General features: G+C 46.2%; 2 protein-coding genes across 3 annotated transcripts in view; one reads left to right on the top strand and one right to left on the bottom strand.

The window, feature by feature from the left end:
* The window catches only part of RSPH14 (radial spoke head 14 homolog), a 577,555-nt gene that overhangs the window by 303,746 nt on the left and 245,847 nt on the right, over positions 1–27,962 (top strand). The window lies entirely within an intron of this gene.
* Positions 1–27,962, bottom strand: part of GNAZ (G protein subunit alpha z) — a 233,906-nt gene that overhangs the window by 132,682 nt on the left and 73,262 nt on the right. The window contains exon 2 of the mRNA XM_063913050.1: positions 17,775–19,014. Coding sequence (XP_063769120.1) covers positions 17,775–18,497 — 723 coding nt within the window. The 5' untranslated portion in view covers positions 18,498–19,014. The remainder of the gene's footprint in view (positions 1–17,774; positions 19,015–27,962) is intronic.

Raw genomic sequence — 27,962 nt, forward strand, 5'->3', positions numbered from 1 at the left:
ACTCAGTGTTGCTTCCTAAGTGGACAGTTTGATTTCACAGAAGTGTGATTGACTTGGAGTTACATTGTGTTGTTTAAGTGTTCCCTTTATTTTTTTGAGCAGTGTATACTGTATATATATCTATATATATATTTTTTTTTTTATTATTTCTCTGACGTCCTAGTGGATGCTGGGGACTCCGTAAGGACCATGGGGAATAGCGGCTCCGCAGGAGACTGGGCACAGCTAAGAAAGATTTAGGACTACCTGGTGTGCACTGGCTCCTCCCACTATGACCCTCCTCCAGACTTCAGTTAGAATCCTGTGCCCGGCTGAGCTGGATGCACACTAGGGGCTCTCCTGAGCTCCTAGAGAGAAAGTATATTTTAGTTTTTTTATTTTACAGTGAGATCTGCTGGCAACAGACTCACTGCAGCGAGGGACTAAGGGGAGAAGAAGCGAACCTACCTAACTGGTGGTAGCTTGGGCTTCTTAGGCTACTGGACACCATTAGCTCCAGAGGGATCGACCGCATGGAACCGGCCGTTGATGTTCGGTCCCGGAGCCGCGCCGCCGGCCCCCTTACAGAGCCAGAAGCAAGAAGAATCCGGAAAATCGGCGGCAGAAGACATCAGTCTTCACCAAGGTAGCGCACAGCACTGCAGCTGTGCGCCATTGCTCCTCATACACACTTCACACTTCGGTCACTGAGGGTGCAGGGCGCTGGGGGGGGGGGCGCCCTGAAAAGCAATAAAAACACCTTGGCTGGCAAATATATCACAATATATAGCCCCAGAGGCTATATATGTGATAAATACCCCTGCCAGAATCCATAAAAAAGCGGGAGAAAAGGCTGCGAAAAAGGAGCGGAGCTATCTCCCTCAGCACACTGGCGCCATTTTCTCTTCACACTGCAGCTGGAAGACAGCTCCCCAGGCTCTCCCCTGTAGTTTTCAGGCTCAAAGGGTTAAAAAGAGAGGGGGGGCACTAAATTTAGGCGCAATATTGTTTATACAAGCAGCTATTGGGGGAAAAATCACTCAGTTATAGTGTTAATCCCTGCATTATATAGCGCTCTGGTGTGTGCTGGCATACTCTCTCTCTGTCTCCCCAAAGGACTTTGTGGGGTCCTGTCCTCAGTCAGAGCATTCCCTGTGTGTGAGCTGTGTGTCGGTACGGCTGTGTCGACATGTGGGATGAGGAAGGTTACGTGGAGGTGGAGCAGAGGCCGATAAATGGGATGTCGCCTCCTGTGGGGCCGACACCAGAGTGGATGGATAGGTGAAAGGTATTAACCGACAATGTCAACTCCTTACATAGAAGGCTGGATGACGTAAAACAGCTGTGGGACAGCCGGTTTGTCAGCCCGCGCCTCAAAGGCCATCAGGGGCTCAAAAAAGCGCCCGTTACCTCAGATGGCAGACACAGAGGTCGACACGGAGTCTGACTCCAGTGTCGACGAGGTTGAGACATATGCACAATCCACTAGGAACATCCGTTACATGATCTCGGCAATGAAAAATGTGTTACGCATTTCTGACATGAACCCAAGTACCACATAAAAGGGGTTTTATTTTTGGGGAGAAAAAGCAGCCAGTGTTTTGTTCCCCCACAGATGAATGAATGAAGTGTGTAAAGTAGCGTGGGTTCCCCCGATAAGAAACTGGTAATTTCTAAAAAGTTACTGATGGCGTACCCTTTCCCGCCAGAGGATAGGTCAAGTTGGGAGATATCCCTTAGGGTGGATAAGGCGCTCACACGTTTGTCAAAAAAGGTGGCACTGCCGTCTTAGTATACGGCCACCTTGAAGGAGCCTGCTGATAAAAAGCAGGAGGCTATCCTGAAGTCTGTATATACACACTCAGGTTATATACTGAGACCTGCAATTGCCTCAGCATAAATAGTGCTGCTGCAGCGTGGTCTGATACCCAGTCAGATAATATTAATACTCTAAGACAGGGATAATAGTTTGCTAACATAGAGCATATTAAAGACGTCGTCTTAGATATAAAGGATGCACAGAGGGATATTTGCCGGCTGGCATACAAAATTAATGCAATGTCCATTCTGCCAGGAGGGTATTAGAAACCCGGCAGTGGACAGGTGATGCTGCCTATAAAAGGCACATGGAGATTCTGCCTTATAAGGGTGAGGAATTGTTTGGGGATGGTCTCTGGGACCTTGTATCCACAGCAACAGCTGGGAAGAAATTTTTTTACCTCAGGTTTCCTCACAGCCTAAGAAAGCACTGTATTTTCAGGTACAGTCCTTTCGGCTTCAGAAAAGCAAGCGGGTCAAAGGCGCTTCCTTTCTGCACAGAGACAAGGGAAGAAGGAAAAAGCTGCACCAGCAGCCAGTTCCCAGGATCAAAAATCTTCCCCCGCTTCCTCTGAGTCCACCGCATGACGTTGGGGCTCCACAGGTGGAGACAGGTGCGTCTCGGGAACTTCAGGGACCAGTGGGCTTGCCCACAGGTGGATCCCTAGGTTCTGCAAATAGTATCACAGGGATACAGGCTGGAGTTCGAGGCGACTCCCCCTCGCCGTTACCTCACATCAGCCTTGCCTGCTGCCCTCGGAGAAAGATAGTACTGGCGGCAATTCACAAGCTGTACTTCCAGCAGGTGAAATCAAGGTACCCCTCCTTCAACAAGGCCGGGGTTACTATTCCAAAATGTTGTGGTACCGAAACCAGACGGTTCGGTGAGACCCATTCTAAAATTGAAAGCCTTGAACACTTATATACGAAGGTTCAAGTTCAAAATGGAATCGCTCAGGGCGATTATTGCAAGCCTGGAGAATTTCATGGTATCACTGGACATCAAGGATGCTTACCTGCATGTCCCTATTTACCCTCTTCACCAGGAGTACCTCAAAATTGTGGTACAGGATTGTCATTACCAATTCCAGACGTTGCCGTTGGTCTGTCCCCGGCACCGAGGTATTTACCAAGGTAATGGCCGAAATAATTATCCCGTACTTGGACGATCTCCTTATAAAGGCGAGGTCCAGGGAGCAGTTGTTCGGCGGAGTAGCACTATCTCGGGAAGTGCTACAACAGCACGGCTGGATTCTGAATATTCCAAAGTCGCAGCTGGTTCCTACGACGCGTCTACTGTTCCTGGGTATGGTTCTGGACACAGAACAGGATAAAAAGGGTTTCTCCCGGAGGAGAAGTCCAAGGAGTTGTCGTCTCTAGACAGAGACCTCCTAATACGTATACAGGTGTCGGTGCATCAATGCACGCGAGCCCTGGGAAGGATGGTAGCTTCTTACGAAGAAATTCCATTCGCCAGGTCCCATGCAAGGATTTTCCAGTGGGATCTGTTGGACAAGTGGTCCGGGTCGCATCTTCAGATGCATCGGCGGATAACCCTGTCTCCAAGGGCCAGGGTGTCGCTGTTGTGGTGGCTGCAGAGTGCTCATCTTCTAGGGGGCCGCAGATTCGGCATACAGGACTGGGTCCTGGTGACCACGGATGCCAGCCTTCGAGGCTGGGGGGCAGTCACACAGGGAAGAAACTTCCAAGGCTATGGAAAATTCAGGAGACTTCCCTACACATAAATATTCTGGAACTAAGGGCCATTTACAATGCCCTAAGTCAGGCTAGACCCTGCTTCAATACCGGCCGGTGCTGATCCAGTCAGACAACATCACGGCGGTCGCTCATGTAAACCGACAGGGCGGCACAAGAAGCAGGATGGCGATGGCAGAAGCCACAAGGATTCTCCGATGGGCGGAAAATCATGTGTTAGCACTGTCAGCAGTGTTCATTCCCGGAGTGGACAACTGAGAAGCAGACTTTCTCAGAAGACACGACCTCCACCCGGGAGAGTGGGGACTTCATCCAGAAGTCTTCCAAATGATTGTACACCGTTGGGAAAGGCCACAGGTGTACATGATGGCGTCCCGCCTCAACAAAAAGCTACAAAGATATTGCGCCAGGTCAAGGGACCCTCAGGCGATAGCTGTGGACGCTCTGGTAACACCGTGGGTGTACCAGTCGGTGTATGTGTTCCCTTCTCTGCCTCTCTTACCCAGGGTAATGAGAATAAAAAGAAGGAGAGTGTCACGATCCGGGTATCTGGACGCCATTTCTTACCCATCAGATGCCTCCTAAGGCTGGCTCAGCGCTCCAGGACCGGATCCCATCTGTTATCCTAATGTTCACATTCCTGCATCCTCTCCTGTCTCTCTGAGACGCTGTCACAGTAACGCCTTATTACATCTGGCATGGCGTCTCCCGCGGCCTCCGCCGCCGTCCCTGAGCTTCTGCATGCAGAGTGTCAGAGTGGCGATTACGTCAGCCGCGGCCCCCGCTGTGTCCGCGTGGTTGGATGTGCACTTGTCAGCCTGGCGTCTCCTGTCTCCAGTGGCCGGCGCCGCCATTACTGTTTTCATTACCACATGGATTACAAACCAAACTTCCCTCCAAGTGTCTGCATGGGCGCAGCCATCTTGGATTCTGTCAGCTGATCATTTCCACCAATCTGTTCTCAGTATTGATAATCTGCATAATTGCCTAGCCAATCCCTTCCTTGCTGCAGGTATAAATACACTGTGCCTGAGCAAGGAAGGCGTCAGTGCTTTGGTTGTCAAACCTAGTTCCTGTTTGTCTCTCTCCTGTGATTGTCTTCCAGGTTCCAGCTCCTGTCTCAAGACTTCCACCATAGAGACCCGCACCAGCATTCCACCTGCGGTGTAGCCTGACTCTCCAATCCATTGTGGATTCATCTGTTTCCAGCTACAACATTACCTGCTTCCAGCTCAGCTTCCAGCAGAGTACAGCTTCCCTTAAAGGGCCGGTGTCCTTTCTACACTTTACCACTCTCCACCGGTATTATTATTTCTCCGCTCTCAAGTTCTACATTTCAGTTCATATTTCATCGCTCCCAAGTTCATTTATTATTTAACTGGTTCCAGCCAGTATCCACTCCGTGCTAACAACAGTCTGGTTCCAGCCAGTATCCACAGCAGCTGTTTTATCTTCAGCAACCCAGCTTTTCCTGGAACACCAGCTGGCACAATCCTGGGTTATCTCCATTGCTACAGTCGGGCCTGGTAAGGACTTTCCATCTAGAAGATCATAAGAACTATCTCACACTACCAGTGCCCTGTGGCTCCTGCCATCCTGTAGTACCCAGGAACTGTATTTATTCTTTGCTGACTTTTACGTTTTCTTTTACTGCTGCTGTGTTGCGGAGTTGTCATAATAAACATCATTGACTTTTATCCAAGTTGTCGTGGTCACGCCTTCGGGCAGTTATTATTCATGTTACTTACATGTCCAGGGGTCTGATACAACCTCCCAGGTTCCGGTACATCTCAGCCCCTACAACTGAGGCTGCCTCCCGTCAGCTCAGGCCCTCAGTTGTGACAGTAAGCACTGACCTAATGAATCCAGCCGGAGACCAGGATCAAGCGGCCAGGCCGATGCAAGAACTGGCAGCCCGACTAGAACATCAGGAGGCTGCACAGGGCCACATCATCCGCTGTCTCCAGGATCTCTCTACTCGGCTGGATGGGATTCAGACAACTCTCCGTGGATCAGGCGCGTCTGGTGCGTCAACCACAGTGACTCCAGCTATAACCCCACCCACCTTACCCATTTCTGCTCCACGTCTTCATCTTCCAACGCCAGCAAAATTTGACGGATCTCCAAGATTCTGCAGGGGATTTCTCAACCAGTGTGAGATTCAGTTTGAGCTACAACCTGGCAATTTTCCCAGTGACCGTACAAAAATTGCCTACATTATTTCTCTTCTCAGTGGCTCAGCCCTTGATTGGGCATCACCGTTATGGGAGAGGTCCGACACCCTGCTATCTTCCTACACTGCCTTCGTGTCAACATTCAGGCGCATCTTCGACGAGCCAGGCCGGGTAACCTCAGCTTCATCCGAGATTCTCCGTTTACGCCAGGGGTCACGTACTGTAGGACAATATCTGATACAGTTCCAGATCCTGGCATCCGAACTGGCATGGAACGACGAGGCCCTGTATGCTGCATTCTGGCATGGCTTATCTGAGCGTATTAAAGATGAGTTAGCTACCAGAGACTTACCTTCTAAGTTAGATGAGCTAATCTCACTCTGCACGAAAGTTGATTTACGTTTCAGAGAGAGAGCAACTGAGCGTGGAAGATCATCTGCTCCAAAATCTTCTGCTCCTCCTCCTCGTCAACTGTCACCATCTAAAGATGAGCCCATGCAACTTGGCCGTTCCCGTTTAACTCCTGCTGAGCGCCGAAGACGTCTCTCCGAGTTTCTCTGTCTCTATTGTGCAGCTCCGTCTCACACCATTAATGCCTGTCCCAAACGTCCGGGAAACTCCAAATCCTAGCTCGCCAAGGAGAGGGCCGGCTAGGAGTAATGATCTCCTCTCCATCTCCTCAAGATTGTAATCTCCCAGTCTCGCTTCAAGTTGCTCAACGTTATCGGAACGTCATTGCCCTCCTTGATTCCGGAGCAGCTGGGAACTTTATTACCGAAGCCTATGTTAAACGGTGGTCCCTACCCACCGAGAGACTTCCTTCGTCCATTTCTTTAACTGCCGTGGATGGCAGCAAAATTTTTGATGCAGTTATTTCTTTAAGGACTCTACCAGTTCGTCTGAGAGTGGGAGTTCTTCATTCCGAACTTATTTCTTTTTTAGTGATTCCAAGAGCCACACATCCTGTGGTCCTGGGCCTTCCATGGCTCCGTCTTCACAATCCTACAATTGATTGGACGACTACGCAAATCCTGGCATGGGGTTCCTCCTGTGCTGAGACATGTTTGTTTAAAGTATTGCCTGTCTGTTCTTCCTCCCCCAGGTCGTCTGATGTTCCACCTCCTCCATATCAAGATTTCACGGATGTGTTCAGTAAAGCTTCTGCTGATATCCTTCCTCCTCATAGAGAATGGGACTGTCCGATTGATCTCGTTCCAGGGAAGGTTCCACCTCGAGGCCGAACTTATCCGTTGTCTCTGCCTGAGACGCATTCTATGGAGGAATATATTAAAGAGAACCTAGCAAAGGGGTTCATTCGACCTTCTTCTTCTCCAGCCGGCGCAGGCTTCTTTTTTGTAAAAAAGAAAGATGGTGGTCTGCGGCCGTGCATCGACTACAGAGGTTTGAACGACATTACCATCAAGAACCGTTATCCTTTACCCCTGATTACTGAGCTCTTTGACAGAGTTAGCGGAGCTACCATCTTTACAAAGCTGGACTTGCGAGGTGCATACAATCTCATCCGGATCCGTGAGGGTGACGAGTGGAAGACCGCCTTTAACACCCGTGACGGACATTATGAGTACCTCGTCATGCCCTTCGGATTGAGCAATGCTCCAGCTGTCTTCCAGCATTTTGTCAATGAGATCTTCAGAGACATTCTATACCGTCATGTCGTGGTCTATCTAGACGATATCCTCATTTTTGCCAACGATTTAGAGGAACATCGTTTTTGGGTTAAAGAGGTTCTGTCCCGTCTCCGTGTCAATCATCTCTATTGCAAATTAGAAAAATGCGTCTTTGAAGTCAAGTCCATTCCGTTTCTAGGGTACATTGTGTCCGGTTCCGGACTAGAGATGGATCCTGAGAAACTACAAGCAATCCAAAATTGGCCGGTACCCTTAACCCTCAAAGGGGTCCAGAGGTTCTTAGGGTTCGCCAACTATTACCGAAAGTTTATACGAGACTTTTCCACCATTGTGGCGCCTATTACTGCTTTCACTAAGAAGGGTGCTAACCCGTCCAAGTGGTCTGAAGAAGCCATGCAAGCATTTCATCTTTTAAAACAAAGGTTCATCTCTGCGCCTGTTCTGAAACAGCCTGACATCGACTCTCCTTTCATCTTAGAGGTGGATGCCTCCTCCGTTGGAGTAGGAGCGGTGTTATCTCAGAGGGCTAAAGATGGCCATTTACACCCTTGCAGTTTCTTCTCCCGGAAGTTCTCCCCAGCTGAGCGCAACTATGCCATTGGCGACCAGGAGTTGCTAGCCATCAAGCTCGCTCTAGAAGAGTGGAGGTATCTGTTGGAGGGAGCTTCTCATTCAATCACCATACTTACAGACCACAAGAACCTTTTATACCTGAAGGGCGCACAATGTCTCAACCCTCGTCAGGCCAGATGGGCACTTTTCTTTTCCAGGTTCGACTTTAAACTCCAGTTCTGTCCGGGCTCTCAGAATCGCAAGGCCGATGCCCTTTCCCGCTCATGGGAGCAAGAAAATGAGTCAGAGTCTTCAGACAAGCATCCTATTATAAATCCGTTGGCATTCTCCACGGTAGGGATGGACTCTACGCCCCCATCAGGGAAAAGTTTTGTGAAGCCGATGCTAAGGAAGAAGCTCATGCATTGGGCCCATGCTTCCCGTTTTGCCGGACATACAGGTATCCAAAAAACCCTGGAGTTTATCTCTAGGTCCTATTGGTGGCCAACTCTGAAAAAGGACGTCTTGGAGTTTATTGCATCTTGCCCAAAGTGTGCCCAACATAAAGTATCCCGCCAGTCGCCTGCGGGGCAACTGGTTCCACTATCCGTTCCCCGTCGACCATGGACCCACTTGTCGATGGATTTCATTACAGACTTACCCATGTGCAACAAGTTCAATACCATCTGGGTGGTAGTTGACCGGTTCACCAAGATGGCACACTTCATTCCTCTCACCGGTCTTCCGTCAGCTTCCAAGTTGGCTCAAGTATTCATACAAGAGATCTTCCGACTCCACGGTCTTCCTGAAGAAATTATCTCAGATCGAGGAGTTCAATTCACAGCCAAATTCTGGCGAAGTTTATGTCAAGTCCTCCAAGTCAAGCTAAAGTTTTCCACGGCTTACCATCCTCAGACCAATGGTCAAACCGAGAGGGTGAATCAGGACTTGGAGGCCTTCCTCCGCATCTATGTGTCCTCCTCTCAAGATGACTGGGTTCAATTACTTCCCTGGGCCGAGTTCTGTCATAACAACCAGTATCATTCTTCATCTGCTTCAACACCATTCTTCACTAACTTTGGATTCCACCCTAAAGTCCCTGAGTTCCAACCGCTTCCAGCAACTTCTGTCCCCGCAGTGGATATCACCTTGCATCAGTTTGCCAATATCTGGAAGAGCGTATGATCAGCTCTGCTCAAGGCATCGTTCAGGTACAAGAAGTTTGCGGATAAGAAGCGTCGAGCAGTTCCTGCTCTCAAGGTGGGTGATCGGGTATGGTTATCCACGAAGAATTTGAGGTTAAGAGTTCCCAGTATGAAGTTTGCACCTCGCTATATCGGTCCTTTCAAGATTGAACAAGTCATCAATCCTGTTGCTTACAGACTCCAGTTGCCTCCCTTCTTAAAAATACCCAGGACATTCCATGTTTCCCTGTTGAAACCGCTGATCTTGAATCGGTTTCATTCCTCACTTCCTCCAACTCCGAAAGTCCAAACTCAACGAGGCGTTGAGTATGAAGTGGCCAAGATCCTGGACTCACGTCACCGTTACGGTCAACTACAATATCTTATTGACTGGAAAGGTTATGGTCCTGAGGAACGTTCATGGACCAATGCTTCTGATGTCCATGCTCCTGCCTTGGTCCGGAGATTCCATTCCAAGTTTCCTCAAAAGCCAAAGAAGTGTCCTGGGGCCACTCCTAAAGGGGGGGGTGCTGTCACGATCCGGGTATCTGGACGCCATTTCTTACCCATCAGATGCCTCCTAAGGCTGGCTCAGCGCTCCAGGACCGGATCCCATCTGTTATCCTAATGTTCACATTCCTGCATCCTCTCCTGTCTCTCTGAGACGCTGTCACAGTAACGCCTTATTACATCTGGCATGGCGTCTCCCGCGGCCTCCGCCGCCGTCCCTGAGCTTCTGCATGCAGAGTGTCAGAGTGGCGATTACGTCAGCCGCGGCCCCCGCTGTGTCCGCGTGGTTGGATGTGCACTTGTCAGCCTGGTGTCTCCTGTCTCCAGTGGCCGGCGCCGCCATTACTGTTTTCATTACCACATGGATTACAAACCAAACTTCCCTCCAAGTGTCTGCATGGGCGCAGCCATCTTGGATTCTGTCAGCTGATCATTTCCACCAATCTGTTCTCAGTATTGATAATCTGCATAATTGCCTAGCCAATCCCTTCCTTGCTGCAGGTATAAATACACTGTGCCTGAGCAAGGAAGGCGTCAGTGCTTTGGTTGTCAAACCTAGTTCCTGTTTGTCTCTCTCCTGTGATTGTCTTCCAGGTTCCAGCTCCTGTCTCAAGACTTCCACCATAGAGACCCGCACCAGCATTCCACCTGCGGTGTAGCCTGACTCTCCAATCCATTGTGGATTCATCTGTTTCCAGCTACAACATTACCTGCTTCCAGCTCAGCTTCCAGCAGAGTACAGCTTCCCTTAAAGGGCCGGTGTCCTTTCTACACTTTACCACTCTCCACCGGTATTATTATTTCTCCGCTCTCAAGTTCTACATTTCAGTTCATATTTCATCGCTCCCAAGTTCATTTATTATTTAACTGGTTCCAGCCAGTATCCACTCCGTGCTAACAACAGTCTGGTTCCAGCCAGTATCCACAGCAGCTGTTTTATCTTCAGCAACCCAGCTTTTCCTGGAACACCAGCTGGCACAATCCTGGGTTATCTCCATTGCTACAGTCGGGCCTGGTAAGGACTTTCCATCTAGAAGATCATAAGAACTATCTCACACTACCAGTGCCCTGTGGCTCCTGCCATCCTGTAGTACCCAGGAACTGTATTTATTCTTTGCTGACTTTTACGTTTTCTTTTACTGCTGCTGTGTTGCGGAGTTGTCATAATAAACATCATTGACTTTTATCCAAGTTGTCGTGGTCACGCCTTCGGGCAGTTATTATTCATGTTACTTACATGTCCAGGGGTCTGATACAACCTCCCAGGTTCCGGTACATCTCAGCCCCTACAACTGAGGCTGCCTCCCGTCAGCTCAGGCCCTCAGTTGTGACAGAGAGGAGTAAGAACTATACTCATTGTTCCGGGTTGGCAAAGAAGAGCTTGGTAACCAGAACTCCAATAAATGATCTCAGAGGACCCATGGCCTCTGCCGCTCAGACAGGACCTGCTGCAGCAGGGGGCCTGTCTGTTCCAAGACGTACCGCGGCTGCGTTTGACGGCATGGCGGTTGAACGCCGGATCCTGAAGGAAAAGGGCATTCCAGAGGAAGTTATCCCTACGCTATTTAAAGCTAGGAAAGAAGTGAACGCAAACCATTATCACCGCATATGGTGCAAATATATTGCGTGCTGTGAGGCCAGGAAGGCCCCAAAGGAGAAATTTCAGCTAGGTCGATTTCTGCACTTCCTACAGTCAGAGGTGACTATGGGCCTAAAATTGGGTTCCATGAAGGTCCAGATTTCGGCTCTATCGATTTTCTTCCAAAATAGAACTGGCTTCACTGCCTGAAGTTCGGACTTTTGTTAAGGGAGTGCTGCATAGTCAGCCCCCGTTTGTGCCTCAGGTGGCACCGTGGGATCTCAACGTGGTGTTGGATTTCCTGAAGTCGCATTGGGTTGAGCCACTTAAATCCGTGGAGCTACAATACCTCACGTGGAAAGTGGTCATGCTGTGGGCCGTGGCGTCGGCCAGGCGTGTATCAGAATTGGCGGCTTTGTCATACAAAAGCCCTTATCTGTATTTTATATGGATAGGGCAGAATTGAGGACGCGTCCCCAGTTTCTTCCTAAGGTGGTATCAGCCAACCTATCGTGGTGCCTGCGGCTACTAGGGACTTGGAGGACTCCAAGTTACTGGACGTAGTCAGGGCCTTGAAAATTTATGTTTCCAGGAGGGCTGGAGTCAGGAAGACTGACTCGCTATTTATCCTGTATGCACCCAACAAGCTGGGTGCTCCTGCTTCAAAGCAGACTATTGCTCGCTGGATTTGTAGCACGATTCAGCTTGCGCATTCTGTGGCTGGCCTGCCGCAGCCTAAATCTGTAAAAGCCCATTCCACGAGGAAAGTGGGCTCTTCTTGGGCGGCTGCCCGAGGGGTCTCGGCTTTACAACTTTGCCGAGCTGCTACTTGGTCAGGGGCAAACACGTTTGCAAAATTCTACAAATTGGATACCCTGGCTGAGGAGGACCTTGAGTTCTCTCATTCGGTGCTGCAGAGTCATCCGCACTCTCCCGCCCGTTTGGGAGCTTTGGTATAATCCCCATGGTCCTTACGGAGTCCCCAGCATCCACTAGGACGTCAGAGAAAATAAGATTTTACTCACCGGTAAATCTATTTCTCGTAGTCCGTAGTGGATGCTGGGCGCCCGTCCCAAGTGCGGACTGTCTGCAATACTTGTATATAGTTATTGTTAACTATAAAAGGGTTATTGTTGAGCCATCTTTTGAGAGGCTCTGTTATGTTCATACTGTTAACTGGGTATATTATCACGAGTTATACGGTGTGATTGGTGTGGCTGGTATGAGTCTTACCCGGGATTCAAAATCCTTCCTTATTGTGTCAGCTCTTCCGGGCACAGTATCCTTACTGAAGTCTGGAGGAGGGTCATAGTGGGAGGAGCCAGTGCACACCAGGTAGTCCTAAATCTTTATTAGCTGTGCCCAGTCTCCTGCGGAGCCGCTATTCCCCATGGTCCTTACGGAGTCCCCAGCATCCACTACGGACTACGAGAAATAGATTTACCGGTGAGTAAAATCTTATTTTTTTTTTCCTTATGATGGGAAAGTACTTATTTTGAAACCTCGGGATTTGGTCATATGATTGACAGTAACCATGTCAATATCAATAATGTTACAGCTTTCTCCTATATAGCAAATGTCTATACGCGCATCTCCTCTCTCTCGTTAATCTAATAATAATAACAATGTGATTATGAATGTCAGTATGTTCACATATGAAATGTTGCCATGTGAAATATCAACATTCTCAGAAGAGGGTTAGGGTTAGGCTGTTGGGGGGGGGGGGTTATGCACTAGGAGGGGGGTTCGGGATTAGGGTTAGGGGTAAGGGCAAAATAGCAGAACACAGGAGGATCAGATGTCTCAGCTGGAAGTGCTAGTCAATAGCAGCTGGTCCCCAGAAGAAGATGCTGCGCCCACCAAGACCACGTAAGTGCCTGCTGGTCCACCAGGGATGTTAGACTGACATTCTATCATGTCAACATAATATCTATGTAGAAATGATCACTGTGCTGAGCAAGTCAACATTCTCATGTTGACCTAACATAGCACACCCTTAATCTTCCCCTTCTGCTTTTAGCAGAGGGAATATATGTTAATTCATAAAGAGAGGTGCTACCATGCTGAGACTTGTAGTGTCACACAGTTAAAAGAGACAATGCAGGTGCACACTCTAAGGGCCTAATTCAGACCTGATCGCAGCAACAAATTTGTTCTCTAATGGGCAGAACCATGTGCACTGCAGGGGGGGGCAGATATAACATCTGCAGAGAAAGTTAGATTTGGCTGGGTTATATTGTTTCTGTGCAGGGTAAATACTGACTGCTTTATTTTTTAACTGCAATTTAGATTTCAGTTTGAACACACCCCACCCAAATCCCACTCTCTCTGCACATGTTATAGCTGACCCCCCCCCCCCCCCCCCCCCCGCACTGCACATGGTTTTGCCCAGTAGAAAACAGATTTGCCGCTGCAATCAGGTCTGAATTAGGCCCTAAGTACTAAACACTGCTAATCAGAACAATTATGATAGACTCTGCAATTTAACATAGAGCAAATTGAGGGTGCTTAGATTAACTTTGGCCAAAAATATGGGCACACCTACCATGCCCAGGTTACCTCATCAGGTGGGTCTCTAACATTCCTAAGGTTCAAGTCAAGAGCACAGGACCCACTTGTGTCAGCACAACCCAACCGCCCAATGTATTACACTAGTGAGAAGTAGCAGTTATGTGTTTAGAGTCTTACATAGGTAAGAGGTAAAAATTAGGATTGTACAAAGTGTTACATTAGTAAAAACAATTTAGGTGCTAAAAAGTGCCAAATTAAAGTTTCTATTTCTCACTAGTGTAATGCCTTGGGGTAATATAGTAACATAGTTTCTGTGGTTGAAAAAAGACAATTTGTCCATCAAGTTCAACCTATTTGTGGTCTCCTATGCTGTATTATTTTCAAGACTAATTCTAATTTGTGCTAAAGTCGGCCGTTATGTTTATTACTCTTTTTTTTATAACTATAGCGTGTGATCTATGCACCATAACCCAGTATATCCTTATCCATTAGGAATGTATCCAGCCCATTCTTAAAAATGTTGACGAGTCCGCCATTAGTACTCTCTGAGGCAGGGAATTCCAAACTCGTATTGTCCTTACTGTGAAAAAACTTTTTCGCCTTAGTGTGCGGAACCTCCTCTCCTCTAACCTAAGTGGGTGTCCACGTGTTCTCTGTGTCGATCATACTAAAAACAGATCCCCCGCTAGCTCTGTGTATTGTCCCCTAATATATTTATAAATGTTGATCATGTCCCCTCTTAATCTCCTCTTTTCCAGTGTAAACATGCCTAGCCTTGCAAGTCTTTCCTGGTATTCCAGCGTCTCCTTTCCTCTGATTAGTTTAGTCGCCTGCCTCTTTTCTAGCTCCAGGACATCCTTCTTGTAGTATGGTGCCCAAAATTGTGCACATTATTCAAGACGTGGCCTCACTAGGGATTTATATAATGGGAGTATAACACTCTCATCCCTTGCATCAATTCCCCGCTTAATGCATGCTAATACCTTGTTTGCCTTCTTTGCTGCAATTGTACTTTGGGTACTGCTGCTCAGTTTGCTATCTATATGAACACCTAAGTCTTTTTCCAGTACAGAAACCACTAAATTCACCCCATTTAGTGTGTATGTGTTATTTTTGTTCTTGCTACCAAAGTGCATTACCTTGCACTTATCTGTATTAAAACTCATTCTGCATTTTGCTGCCCATGATTCCAGTTTAGCTAAATCATTCTGGAGAGACTCCGCATCACCCTCAGAATTTATAACCTTACACAGTTTGGTATCGTCTGCAAAAATCGACACCATGCTCTCTAGACCTACTGCTAGATCGTTAATAAAAATGTTGACCAATAGTGGTCCAAGTACAGACCCTTGTTGCACACCACTTAGTACTTTTGTCCAACTTGAAAAAGTTCCATTTACCACAACGCGGTGCTCCCTATTATCCAACCAATTACTAATCCAAGTGCATATTGTGCTCCCTAGCCCCAGTTCTTGTAATTTATAGATAAGTCTCATGTGCGGTACTGTGTCAAATGCTTTAGCAAAGTCTAAAACGATTACATCCACCTCTTTACCCTGATCACGGTTTGCACTAACTGTTTCATAAAAGCTTAGTAAGTTTGTTTGACATGATCTATCCTTCACAGATCCATGTTGATTCTTGTTAATAACCTTATTGGTTTCAAGGAACTTCTGTATACTATCCCTTAGAATACTTTCCAGTAGTTTCTAACTGGTCTACAGTTACCCAGTTCAGCTTTACTCCCCTTTTTGAATATCTGCACTACCACCGCTATACGCCAGCCTTTGGGAACCATGCCTGAAGTAAGTGAGTAATTGAAGATCGTAAATAGTGGTCTTGCTAGTACGGAGTGAAACTCCATGAGAACCCTTCGGTGAATACCGTCGGGACCAGGTGACTTATTAATCTTAGTTTTTTTTAATCGGTCACAGACTTCATCCTCGCTTAAGTAAGCACTTAGCAGTGAGACATTATCTTTATTGAGGTTGTTTGTTACTTCCTGCATCTTGTCCTCTCTTGTGAATACCGATGAGAAAAACTCATTTAATTTAGCCGCTATGTCATTTTCGTTTTTGATTAAAACTCCCGGCCTGTCTTTTAATGGGCCTTGACTCTCCTTCTTTAATATTTTGCTGTTGAGATATTAAAAAAATTTAAAAATTTGGGGTTTGATTTACTTTCCTTGGTTACTAGCTTTTCATTTTCTACTTTAGCAGCTATTATTTCTTTTTTGCATATTTTGTTACAAGCCTTATAGTGCTGGAATGACTCCGCCTTCCCGTCTGATTTGTATTTTTTGAAAGCTTGACTTTTTTTGCCTTTTAGTTCCTTAATCTTTTTATTAATCCAGATTGGTTTAGAATTTTTAGCCCTTGGTTTGCTGCCCAAGGGAATACATTTACGAGTAATCTCATCCAGCAGCGATTTTAACACTTCCCATTTCTCTGTAGTATTTTTTCCTTTAAACAAAATTTCCCATTCAATGTCCCTTAAAGCTTCCCTCATCATGTCAAAGTTGGCTTTGCTAAAGTTTGAAGTCCTAGTTGAGCCTATATAGGACTGTTTATGAAAACTGATATTGAAGGTGACCATATTGTGATCGCTGTTTCCTAAGGGCTCCCCTACTATAACATTTGATATCAATTCCCTATTGTTTGTTAATACCAGGTCTAGGATTGCATTGTACCTAGTTGGTTCCTCGATTAGTTGAAGTAAGTAGTTATCATTTAACATGTTTAAAAACATATTACCCCTAGCAGTATCACATGAATCATTTTTCCAGTTTATCTCCGGATAGTTAAAGTCTCCCATCACTATTACGTCTCCTGCTCCTGACGCTTTTTCAATTTGTTTCAGTAACAATTCCTCATCAGACTCAGTAATACCAGGGTGGTTGGTTTGTGCTGGCCTGGGGAATCCTGTTCTCTGGACTTGAACCTTATACACAAAAACTGTTTAAAGATCTTTGGTTGATAATATTGGTAGTGAATGCTTAAGTTGCATTATCCTATTTGTACACAAAATAATAATGTAACAAAGTGTCATATACAGTACATGATAGAAATGTGTCCTGACAGTAATTTATACTGTAAATAGAAAATGACAGTTGGAGAGATCAATACAAAGTAGCAACTGCTGCTGGTAGTCATCTTCATCATTGAGTATTTTTGCACCAGCCTACTGGTCCCAGCTATAGATCTGCATCCTACACAGGGATACTAATTGTGTCACAAGCACATGAACAACCCATTCCGTTTCTCAAAGCACAAGGGATATGCAAAAATCTTGATACGGACAGATACGTGTGTTTTTTCTTGGGAGGTTTTGTGCACGTGTGCATTTGAAGTTCAACAATAGGGGGTCAATTTAATTAGACATGGTGGGGGGGGAGTAGTCATTGTAAAACAAAAACATTGCAACCCGCTGTCTCCCTGGACTTGTGGAGTTTTGGACACAGCCCTTTTAGGCTGTAAACAAAAATCTACAAGTTTGGGGTACCATAAGTGCAGCATACAGCCAAACTTACTCTGGGACGTGACTATTACTACGTGTAATTGAATCAACTCCTATGTTTTTATGCTATATAAATAAATCCAACTTTAAGGCTGGTATTTATATCCCCCGATAATGAAAGCACGATTTTTGACCGATGGTCATTATCGGGCTATCCATTTAAAGCCCCTTTTTGCGGGAGAAAATTGTCCTGTTTTCGTACCATGGGATCCGGTATAAGAATCTGGACCCATGTGTTATTGTTGGGTCTGAGGGCTGCTTATTGGGTGCCGGGTATCGGGGCTAATTGAATAGCCCCGGCGAATCAATTAGCTGCAGTAAAATGAATACTGGCCTATGTGATACCTATAGTCCTTTATATTGTAACTTCTTCAATATTATAGATCACAAGCTAATATGCATATGAAGCTACCTTTACATTATAACTCCTTGCAGTAAAAAGACTTCAAACTAACATCATTACCAACGTAGATAAATGCTATTCTCTTAACTAAAGCCAGTGTTTGACTTGTGAGCATTTCCCTTTAAAGGCTGAATTTTGCATTGAGACATTTTCCCCTTCCTTAAGGATTGTTCTAGTACTCACTGTTTGGTTATCCTCATAAAGCTTCAAGTCATATCCACTGAGTTCCACACAGAATATTATAGCTGTCACACCCTCAAAGCAGTGAATCCATTTCTTCCGTTCAGACCGCTGACCCCCAACATCGACCATCTTGAAAGTAAGCTCTTTGAAGGTAAACTTGTTCTCCACAATGCCTGTGGTCATGTCTCGAGATCGCAGGATGTCTTCCACTGTCGGGATGTACTCAACTGCTGCTATCCTCTCAAGGTCATTGAGATAATAAGCAGCATTATCTTCTAGGTGGTACTCATTAGAGCGACAGAAGCACTCCTGCACTCCCGAGTCTGCCCAGAGTCGCTTCATCACTCCTAGCAGTTCAGATGTTATTTCACCCTTGCTCTCGGCAGGGCCAGTCAACGCAAAGAGCTGTACGGCATCATATGCGCGGTCAGGGTTGTGAAACTCAATCTTCAGAGTGGCAAGTGCTCTTATGATGCGAGTGAGTGAGTCGATGGCATTATAAATTATGAGGGGTTTATATTCCTTGCATGCTTCTAGATTGAACCCTCCACTGTGAATTATCTTCATCTGCTTGACAATGGTGCTTTTGCCAGAATTGCTGGTTCCAAGTAACAACAGTTTGATTTCTCGTCGTTGGCGCTGACTTTCAGAGCGCAGGTGCCTGTCAATCCTGCGCGATCGCCTTGCTGCCTCTTTCTCCTCCGCACTTTGCCGACATCCCATGGTAGGTGGTTGCCAGAGGTGGAGATTCTCCCTCTCTCTTTATCCTTCCTCTCTATCTGACAGAGATGTTTTATCGTTTAACCTTTGTGTCAGGTGAGATAACAATCAAATTGGACAGTAAGTGTCAACCCTAACAAGTGTGTAAAAAAGAAGCACACAACCTCATGTAGATGGTCTCCTCAGCAGATGTCATGGCACTCCCCTTCCCTTGAGGTTGAAGTGACACATTCCTTTTTTTTAATGAAAAGACAATTCCCGTCTCCACTGGGTGACCGTATCCTTCATATACCCTTTTCTCTTCTGCATAATTATTTTGCTTCCTTCTGTCCAAAGGTAAGGAGCAGGCTACTCATCTGCTTCTGCTTCCCTTGCCTTTTTAATTGTATTTTCTGGTTACCATGGTGACGCTGCTCGGTGCAGCAGGAGATTTCTGTTGGCCAGCCTCTCATCTATTCCACTGGCCTTTTTGATGTTTTATTTTTTGTTTCTTCACCCAGTTCCAGACTGTGATCTGCACCTGTCAGACACAAAGGAAGACAAATATTGAATGTTTGTATCTACATATCCTGTACCTTCAAATAATACATGTACTGTATGTATTTTGTCCTAATATAGTCAAAGCAAAAATGAACCATATAGTATTACAGGCCTTTTAGTGAAAGCAAGCTGTTTTGTCTGATTTCGCAAACTGCATATGAACAAATCTAAAGGCAGCTTATCCAACCATAGCACTGCATTTAGTATGGGCTTGTCCAAATCCTCTACAAATTCATAAATTACATTTAAAACCAAAATAGTCTGGGAGTAGCCTAGAACTCTTTGGTTGATGGAAGCTTGCGTAAAACAGAAATGGTTCCTAATTTGTTCAGTTCTAATCTCTTAGTTTGCTATCCTTTGTTCTTAAAATGGATCATCTATCATGTTAAGGTGACAGGAACAATAGAGATTTCTGTTTTGCAATAATCATTGATTCTCAACAGAATAATCTTATGTAAATAGGAAGGATTATTGATTATAATGTGAAACAATAGAATGTTTGCCACTCCCCGTGGTGTCATTGTGTCACAGGATCAATATCTGCAGAGGCCTGAAAAGAAAAACACAGGCGGGGATTTCTGCATTTCATGTAAACTCGCCACACACAAAACATGCCATTTTATATCTGTCTGTTCTCAATCATTACCATAATGTTCTCCTCACATTGCTATTTCATTTAAAATTATTTTAACATACCATAATACAAGGATTTCCATTAAAATGCAGAGCTCATTTTTATTTCAGAAGGGGTATACTTCAACGTTGATAGGCGTCTGCTCCTGATTCAGAGATTTACGCAAACCCGATTTTTCCGCAGTTGAGCAGTTATCATCAGTCTGCGCATGTGTCTGACTTGTACTGCACATGTGCCACCGTGTTCTTGTGATGGTGGTTGCAGACAGGATTTATTTGCAAAGTGTTTGTTTGGGAGGTAACAGAGGAATGGTGGGAAAAACGCAGTAGTGTCGCCACTGTTTAGGGGGAGTGTCTGAGGCTAAAACTGTGATCCCAAGCGCAGCAGCGATGTCTTCGGCACCCTGCAACCATGCTGCGTGACCACAGAACATCGATATCAACTGATCTGCGACAGATGCTGCATCTTTTGTACGCAGCTACTGCGGTTTACAAAGCCGCTGGGTATCGCAATACAAATCCAGACGGCAGCAACATTTGCATATTTTGGCACAGTCGCTGTGTACATGTTCGCAGTTGTGAATGCATATCTCTGAATCAGGCCCTCTGTCCTATACATTACAGGGTTACCACTGATGATAGTATTACTAATATTTATTGTCTTATGACATTGATAGCTTCCCCTGCAGAGCATCAGAAAACCTATACAACAAGGGCCCTCATTCCGAGTTGATCGGTCGCAAGGCGAATTTAGCAGAGTTACACACGCTAAGCCGCCGCCTACTGGGAGTGAATCTTAGCTTCTTAAAATTGCGACCGATGTATTCGCAATATTGCGATTACTAACTACTTAGCAGTTTCAGAGTAGCTCCAGACTTACTCTGCCTGTGCGATCATTTCAGTGCTTGTCGTTCCTGGTTGACGTCACAAACACACCCAGCGTTCGCCCAGGCACTCCCACCGTTTCTCCGGCCACTCCTGCATTTTTTCCGGAAACGGTAGCGTTTTCAGCCACACGCCCCTGAAACGCCGTGTTTCCGCCCAGTAACACCCATTTCCTGTCAATCACATTACGATCGCCGGAGCGAAGAAAAAGCCGTGAGTAAAAATACTTTCTTCATAGTAAAGTTACTTGGCGCAGTCGCAGTGCGAACATTGCGCATGCGTACTAAGCGGATTTTCACTGCGATGCGATGAAAAAGAACGAGCGAACAACTCGGAATGAGGGCCAAGGTTCATTATAATCTGTTATCACCACCTTAGTGTAGCAAAAGAAAATCAAAGTGTACTTAAAAAAATAATAATAATGCAATAAATGGCACATGGCTGTACAGATCCCCTGGGACTGACCCAGGAAAGTGTTAAGTTAACCCTTATCACTCTGTGTCAAAATCAGAGAGGAAGCTGGGCATCCTCGTCGACCTTTTGGCCATGCTGACCTAATGCATGTTGACCATATGGGGACTGTCTAACTAGAGTATTTTCCTTCAAGCAATGTAATGAAATAATTGAAAACCCCAAAAGATTCTCCCATGATTATCTTCCAACATAAATGAGGCAGTCTTTTGTGAGAAAACCTAAAATATCTAAATGAAATAGTCATAAACTGTAATCAGGTAGGATTTCAATACTTTGCAGTTCCAAGAAGGCCAGCAATCCTTAAATGAGGACAGATAGATATTGTATCTGTGTGTATATATATATATATATATATATGAAACAAAAGTGTGTTTGAGTGTAAATTACTCAATGTCGCTATAATCATTAATTTAGAAGTGGGGAATCTAATGATCTGCCCATTTAATCAGACAACACCCAAAAACACCACTGTAGGAGACACTGTATTTGCTACTCCAGACACACTCATTTGCGAGATTTAAGCTGTGCCTGTTAAAGTACGTGACTCACTGTGCTTGAGATCCATTGCATACAGTATGAATTTATTCCCCATTGTATGTACAACTGATCTTTTGGCGTTTGCTCACTGAAGTATGTGATCCACTGCGCTTGAGATCCTTCTTATATAAAATGTTTCTATTACCTGTATCATTGTTCGATCTGTACCCCTGAAGAAGTCCGTATAAAGGACGAAACGCATAGGGTTCGGGTGCCATATCTTATGTCTGTGATCTGAAGCATCTGCCTTTGAGCTCACACCCGGAAGGGTGTTAGGACAGGCTACCATTACCTCTGCTCATGTGATGTTATTAATTTCACCTTTGTTTTTGAATGATATAAAATAGTTTTAATATTATTTTAGAATATTTATTAAGATATATCACTGCATCCTCTAAGTATTGTGTTAGACTATTTTTTATATATATATATATATATATATATATATAATAAGGAGAGCGCACCAGTGAATAATAGTAAAAAGTAACAATTTACTTGTATAAATATCCACGTACATCAAGGTTCACATTCAAGCACTTAGCCACTTCTCCGATAACCTCCTCCGCAACGATGTAATTCAGTCAGTGGGGTATTTTTCCGGAGATGCCGTCTGCTCTGTCTCAGGCGGAAACAGGTTTCGTCTTGCACTTGTAAGCCACGCCCAACGCGTTTCGTCACTAGAGGACTTCGTCAGGAGCTCCTGACGAAGTCCTCTAGTGACGAAACGCGTTGGGCGTGGCTTACAAGTGCAAGACGAAACCTGTTTCCGCCTGAGACAGAGCAGACGGCATCTCCGGAAAAATACCCCACTGACTGAATTACATCGTTGCGGAGGAGGTTATCGGAGAAGTGGCTAAGTGCTTGAATGTGAACCTTGATGTACGTGGATATTTATACAAGTAAATTGTTACTTTTTACTATTATATACTGGTGCGCTCTCCTTATTTTATTATCTAGAAATTTGTGGCTCCTGGCAGGAGTGGAAGAGCAGGCACCTCATGTGTTTGACCTAACAAACTCTGGACTAAACAAAGTGTGCGCGGATCAAAATTGTATATAATAAGAATTTACTTACCGATAATTCTATTTCTCGGAGTCCGTAGTGGATGCTGGGGTTCCTGAAAGGACCATGGGGAATAGCGGCTCCGCAGGAGACAGGGCACAAAAGTAAAGCTTTCCGATCAGGTGGTGTGCACTGGCTCCTCCCCCTATGACCCTCCTCCAAGCCAGTTAGGTACTGTGCCCGGACGAGCGTACACAATAAGGGAGGAATTTTGAATCCCGGGTAAGACTCATACCAGCCACACCAATCACACCGTACAACTTGTGATCTAAACCTAGTTAACAGTATGATAACAGCGGAGCCTCTGAAAAGATGGCTCACAACAATAATAACCCGATTTTTGTAACTATGTACAAGTATTGCAGATAATCCGCACTTGGGATGGGCGCCCAGCATCCACTACGGACTCCGAGAAATAGAATTATCGGTAAGTAAATTCTTATTTTCTCTATCGTCCTAGTGGATGCTGGGGTTCCTGAAAGGACCATGGGGATTATACCAAAGCTCCCAAACGGGCGGGAGAGTGCGGATGACTCTGCAGCACCGAATGAGAGAACTCCAGGTCCTCCTTAGCCAGGGTATCAAATTTGTAGAATTTAGCAAACGTGTTTGCCCCTGACCAAGTAGCTGCTCGGCAAAGTTGTAAAGCCGAGACCCCTCGGGCAGCCGCCCAAGATGAGCCCACCTTCCTTGTGGAATGGGCATTTACATATTTTGGCTGTGGCAGGCCTGCCACAGAATGTGCAAGCTGAATTGTATTACACATCCAACTAGCAATAGTCTGCTTAGAAGCAAGAGCACCCAGTTTGTTGGGTGCATACAGGATAACAGCAAGTCAGTTTTCCTGACTCCAGCCGTCCTGGAACATATTTTCAGGGCCCTGACAACATCTAGCAACTTGGAGTCCTCCAAGTCCCTAGTAGGTGCAAGGCACCATAATAAGCTGGTTCAGGTGAAACACTGACACCACCTTAGGGAGAGAACTGGGGACGAGTCCGCAGCTCTGCCCTGTCCGAATGGACAAACAGATATGGGCTTTTTTTTTTTTTTTTTTGAGAAAAAACCACCAATTTGACACTCGCCTGGTCCAGGCCAGGGCCAAGAGCATGGTCACTTTTCATGTGAGATGCTTCAAATCCACAGATTTGACTGGTTTTAAACCAATGTGATTTGAGGAATCCCAGAACTACATTGAGATCCCACAGTGCCACTGGAGGCACAAAAGGGGGTTGTATATGCAATACTCCCTTGACAAACTTCTGGACTTCAGGAACTGAAGCCAATTCTTTCTGGAAGAAAATCGACAGGGCCGAAATTTGAACCTTAATGGACCCCAATTTGAGGCCCATAGACACTCCTGTTTGCAGGAAATGCAGGAAACGACCGAGTTGAAATTTCTTTGTGGGGCCTTCCTGGCCTCACACCACGCAACATATTTTCGCCACATGTGGTGATAATGTTGTGCGGTCACCTCCTTTCTGGCTTTGACCAGGGTAGGAATGACCTCTTCCGGAATGCCTTTTTCCCTTAGGATCCGGCTTTCCACCGCCATGCCGACAAAACGCAGCTGCGGTAAGTCTTGGAACAGACATGGTACTTGCTGAAGCAAGTCCCTTCTTAGCGGCAGAGGCCATAAGACCTCTGTAAGCATCTCTTGAAGTTCCGGGTACCAAGTCCTTCTTGGCCAATCCGGAGCCATGAGTATAGTTCTTACTCCTCTACGTCTTATAATTCTCAGCACCTTAGGTATGAGAAGCAGAGGAGGGAACACATACACCGACTGGTACACCCACGGTGTTACCAGAACGTCCACAGCTATTGCCTGAGGGTCTCTTGACCTGGCGCAATACCTGTCCCGTTTTTTGTTCAGACGGGACGCCATCATGTCCACCTTTGGTATTTCCCAACGGTTTACAATCATGTGGAAAAAACTTCCCGATGAAGTTTCCACTCTCCCGGGTGGAGGTCGTGCCTGCTGAGGAAGTCTGCTTCCCAGTTTCCATTCCCGGGATGAAACACTGCTGACAGTGCTATCACATGATTTTCCGCCCAGCGAAAAGTCCTTGCAGTTTTTGCCATTGCCCTCCTGCTTCTTGTGTCGCCCTGTCTGTTTACGTGGGCGACTGCCGTGATGTTTTTCCCACTGGATCAATACCGGCTGACCTTGAAGCAGAGGTCTTGCTAAGCTTAGAGCATTATAAATTTACCCTTAGCTCCAGTATATTTATGTGGAGAAAAGTCTCCAGACTTGATCACACTCCCTGGAAATTTTTTTCTTGTGTGACTGCTCCCCAGCCTCTCGGGCTGGGCTCCGTGGTCACCAGCATCCAATCCTGAATGCCGAATCTGCGGCCCTCTAGAAGATGAGCACTCTATAACCACCACAGGAGAGACACCCTTGTCCTTGGATATAGGGTTATCCGCTGATGCATCTGAAGATGCGATCCGGACCATTTGTCCAGCAGATCCCACTGAAAAGTTCTTGCGTGAAATCTGCCGAATGGAATTTCTTCGTAGGAAGCCACCATTTTTACCAGGACCCTTGTGCAATGATGCACTGTTTTTAGGAGGTTCCTGACTAGCTCGGATAACTCCCTGGCTTTCTCTTCCGGGAGAAACACCTTTTTCTGGACTGTGTCCAGAATCATCCCTAGGCACAGCAGACGTGTCGTCGGGATCAGCTGCGATTTTGGAATATTTAGAATCCACCCGTGCTGTTGTAGCAGTATCCTAGATAGTGCTACTCCGACCTCCAACTGTTCCCTGGACTATGCCCTTATCAGGAGATCGTCCAAGTAAGGGATAATTAAGACGCCTTTTCTTCGAAGAAGAATCATCATTTCGGCCATTACCTTGGTAAAGACCCGGGGTGCCGTGGACAATCCAAACGGCAGCGTCTGAAACTGATAGTGACAGTTCTGCACCACGAACCTGAGGTACCCTTAGTGAGAAGGGCAAATTTGGGACATAGAGGTAAGCATCCCTGATGTCCCGGGACACTATATAGTCCCCTTCTTACTGGTTCGTTATCACTGCTCTGAGTGACTCCATCTTGATTTGAACCTTTGTAAGTGTTCAAAATTTTTTTTAGAATAAGTCTCACCTAGCCTTCTGGCTTCAGTACCACAATATAGTGTGGAATAATACCCCTTTTCTTGTAGTAGGAGGGGTAATTTAATTATCACCTGCTGGGAATACAGCTTGTGAATTTTTTCCCATACTGCCTCCTTGTTGGAGGGAGACCTTGGTAAAGCAGACTTCAGGAGCCTGCGAAGGGGAAACGTCTCGACATTCCAATCTGTACCCCTGGGATACTACTTGTAGGATCCAGGGGTCCTGTACGGTCTCAGCGCCATGCTGAGAACTTGTCAGAAGCGGTGGAACGCTTCTGTTCCTGGGAATGGGCTGCCTGCTGCAGTCTTCTTCCCTTTCCTCTATCCCTGGGCAGATATGATCTTATAGGGACGAAAGGACTGAGGCTGAAAAGACGGTGTCTTTTTCTGCAGAGATGTGACTTAGGGTAAAAACGGTGGATTTTCCAGCAGTTGCCGTGGCCACCAGATCCGATGGACCGACCCCAAATAACTCCTCTTCCTTTATACGGCAATACACCTTTGTGCCGTTTGGAATCTGCATCACCTGACCACTGTCGTGTCCATAACATCTTCTGGCAGTTATGGACATCGCATTTACTCTTGATGCCAGAGTGCAAATATCTCTCTGTGCATCTCGCATATATAGAAATGCATCCTTTAAATGCTCTATAGTCAATAAAATACTGTCCCTGTCAAGGGTATCAATATTTTTAGTCAGGGAATCCGACCAAGCCACCCCAGCTCTGCACATCCAGGCTGAGGCGATCGCTGGTCGCAGTATAACACCAGTATGTGTGTATATACTTTTTATGATATTTTCCAGCCTCCTGTCAGCTGGTCCTTGAGGACGGCCCTATCTATAGACGGTACCGCCACTTGTTTTGATAAGCGTGTGAGCGCCTTATCCACCCTAAGGGGTGTTTCCCAACGCGCCCTAACTTCTGGCGGGAAAGGGTATACCGCCCATAATTTTCTATCGGCGGGAACCCACGCATCATCACACACTTTATTTAATTTATCTGATTCAGGAAAAACTATGGTAGTTTTTTCACATCCCACATAATACCCTCTTTTGTGGTACTTGTAGTATCAGAAATATGTAACACCTCCTTCATTGCCTTTAACGTGTGGCCCTAATAAGGAATACGTTTGTTTATTCACCGTCGACACTGGATTCAGTGTCCCTGTCTGTGTCTGTGTCGACCGACTAAAGTAAACGGGCGTTTTAAAAACCCCTGACGGTGTTTTTGAGACGTCTGGACCGGTACTAATTGTTTGTCGGCCGTCTCATGTCGTCAACCGACCTTGCAGCGTGTTGACATTATCACGTAATTTCCTAAATAAGCCATCCATTCCGGTGTCGACTCCCTAGAGAGTGACATCACCATTACAGGCAATTGCTCCGCCTCCTCACCAACATCGTCCTCCTACATGTCGACACACACGTACCGACACACAGCACACACACAGGGAATGCTCTGATAGAGGACAGGACCCACTAGCCCTTTGGAGAGACAGAGGGAGAGTTTGCCAGCACACACCAAAAACGCTATAATTATATAGGGACAACCTTATATAAGTGTTTTCCCTTATAGCATTTTTTATATATTTCTAACGCCAAATTAGTGCCCCCCCTCTCTGTTTTAACCCTGTTTCTGTAGTGCAGTGCAGGGGAGAGCCTGGGAGCCTTCCCTCCAGCCTTTCTGTGAGGGAAAATGGCGCTGTGTGCTGAGGAGATAGGCCCCGCCCCTTTTTCGGCGGCCTCGTCTCCCGCTCTTAACGGATTCTGGCAGGGGTTAAATATCTCCATATAGCCTCCGGAGGCTATATGTGAGGTATTTTTAGCCAAAATAGGTATTCATTTGCCTCCCAGGGCGCCCCCCTCCCAGCGCCCTGCACCCTCAGTGACTGCCGTGTGAAGTGTGCTGAGAGGAAAATGGCGCACAGCTGCAGTGCTGTGCGCTACCTTTAGAAGACTGAGGAGTCTTCTGCCGCCGATTCTGGACCTCTTCTTACTTCAGCATCTGCAAGGGGGCCGGCGGCAAGGCTCCGGTGACCATCCAGGCTGTACCTGTGATCGTCCCTCTGGAGCTGATGTCCAGTAGCCAAGAAGCCAATCCATCCTGCACGCAGGTGAGTTCACTTCTTCTCCCCTAAGTCCCTCGTTGCAGTGATCCTGTTGCCAGCAGGACTCACTGTAAAGTAAAAAACCTAAGCTAAACTTTTCTAAGCAGCTCTTTA

The sequence above is a fragment of the Pseudophryne corroboree genome, chromosome 1 (assembly GCF_028390025.1).
Source record: "Pseudophryne corroboree isolate aPseCor3 chromosome 1, aPseCor3.hap2, whole genome shotgun sequence".
Lineage (NCBI taxonomy): Eukaryota > Metazoa > Chordata > Amphibia > Anura > Myobatrachidae > Pseudophryne > Pseudophryne corroboree.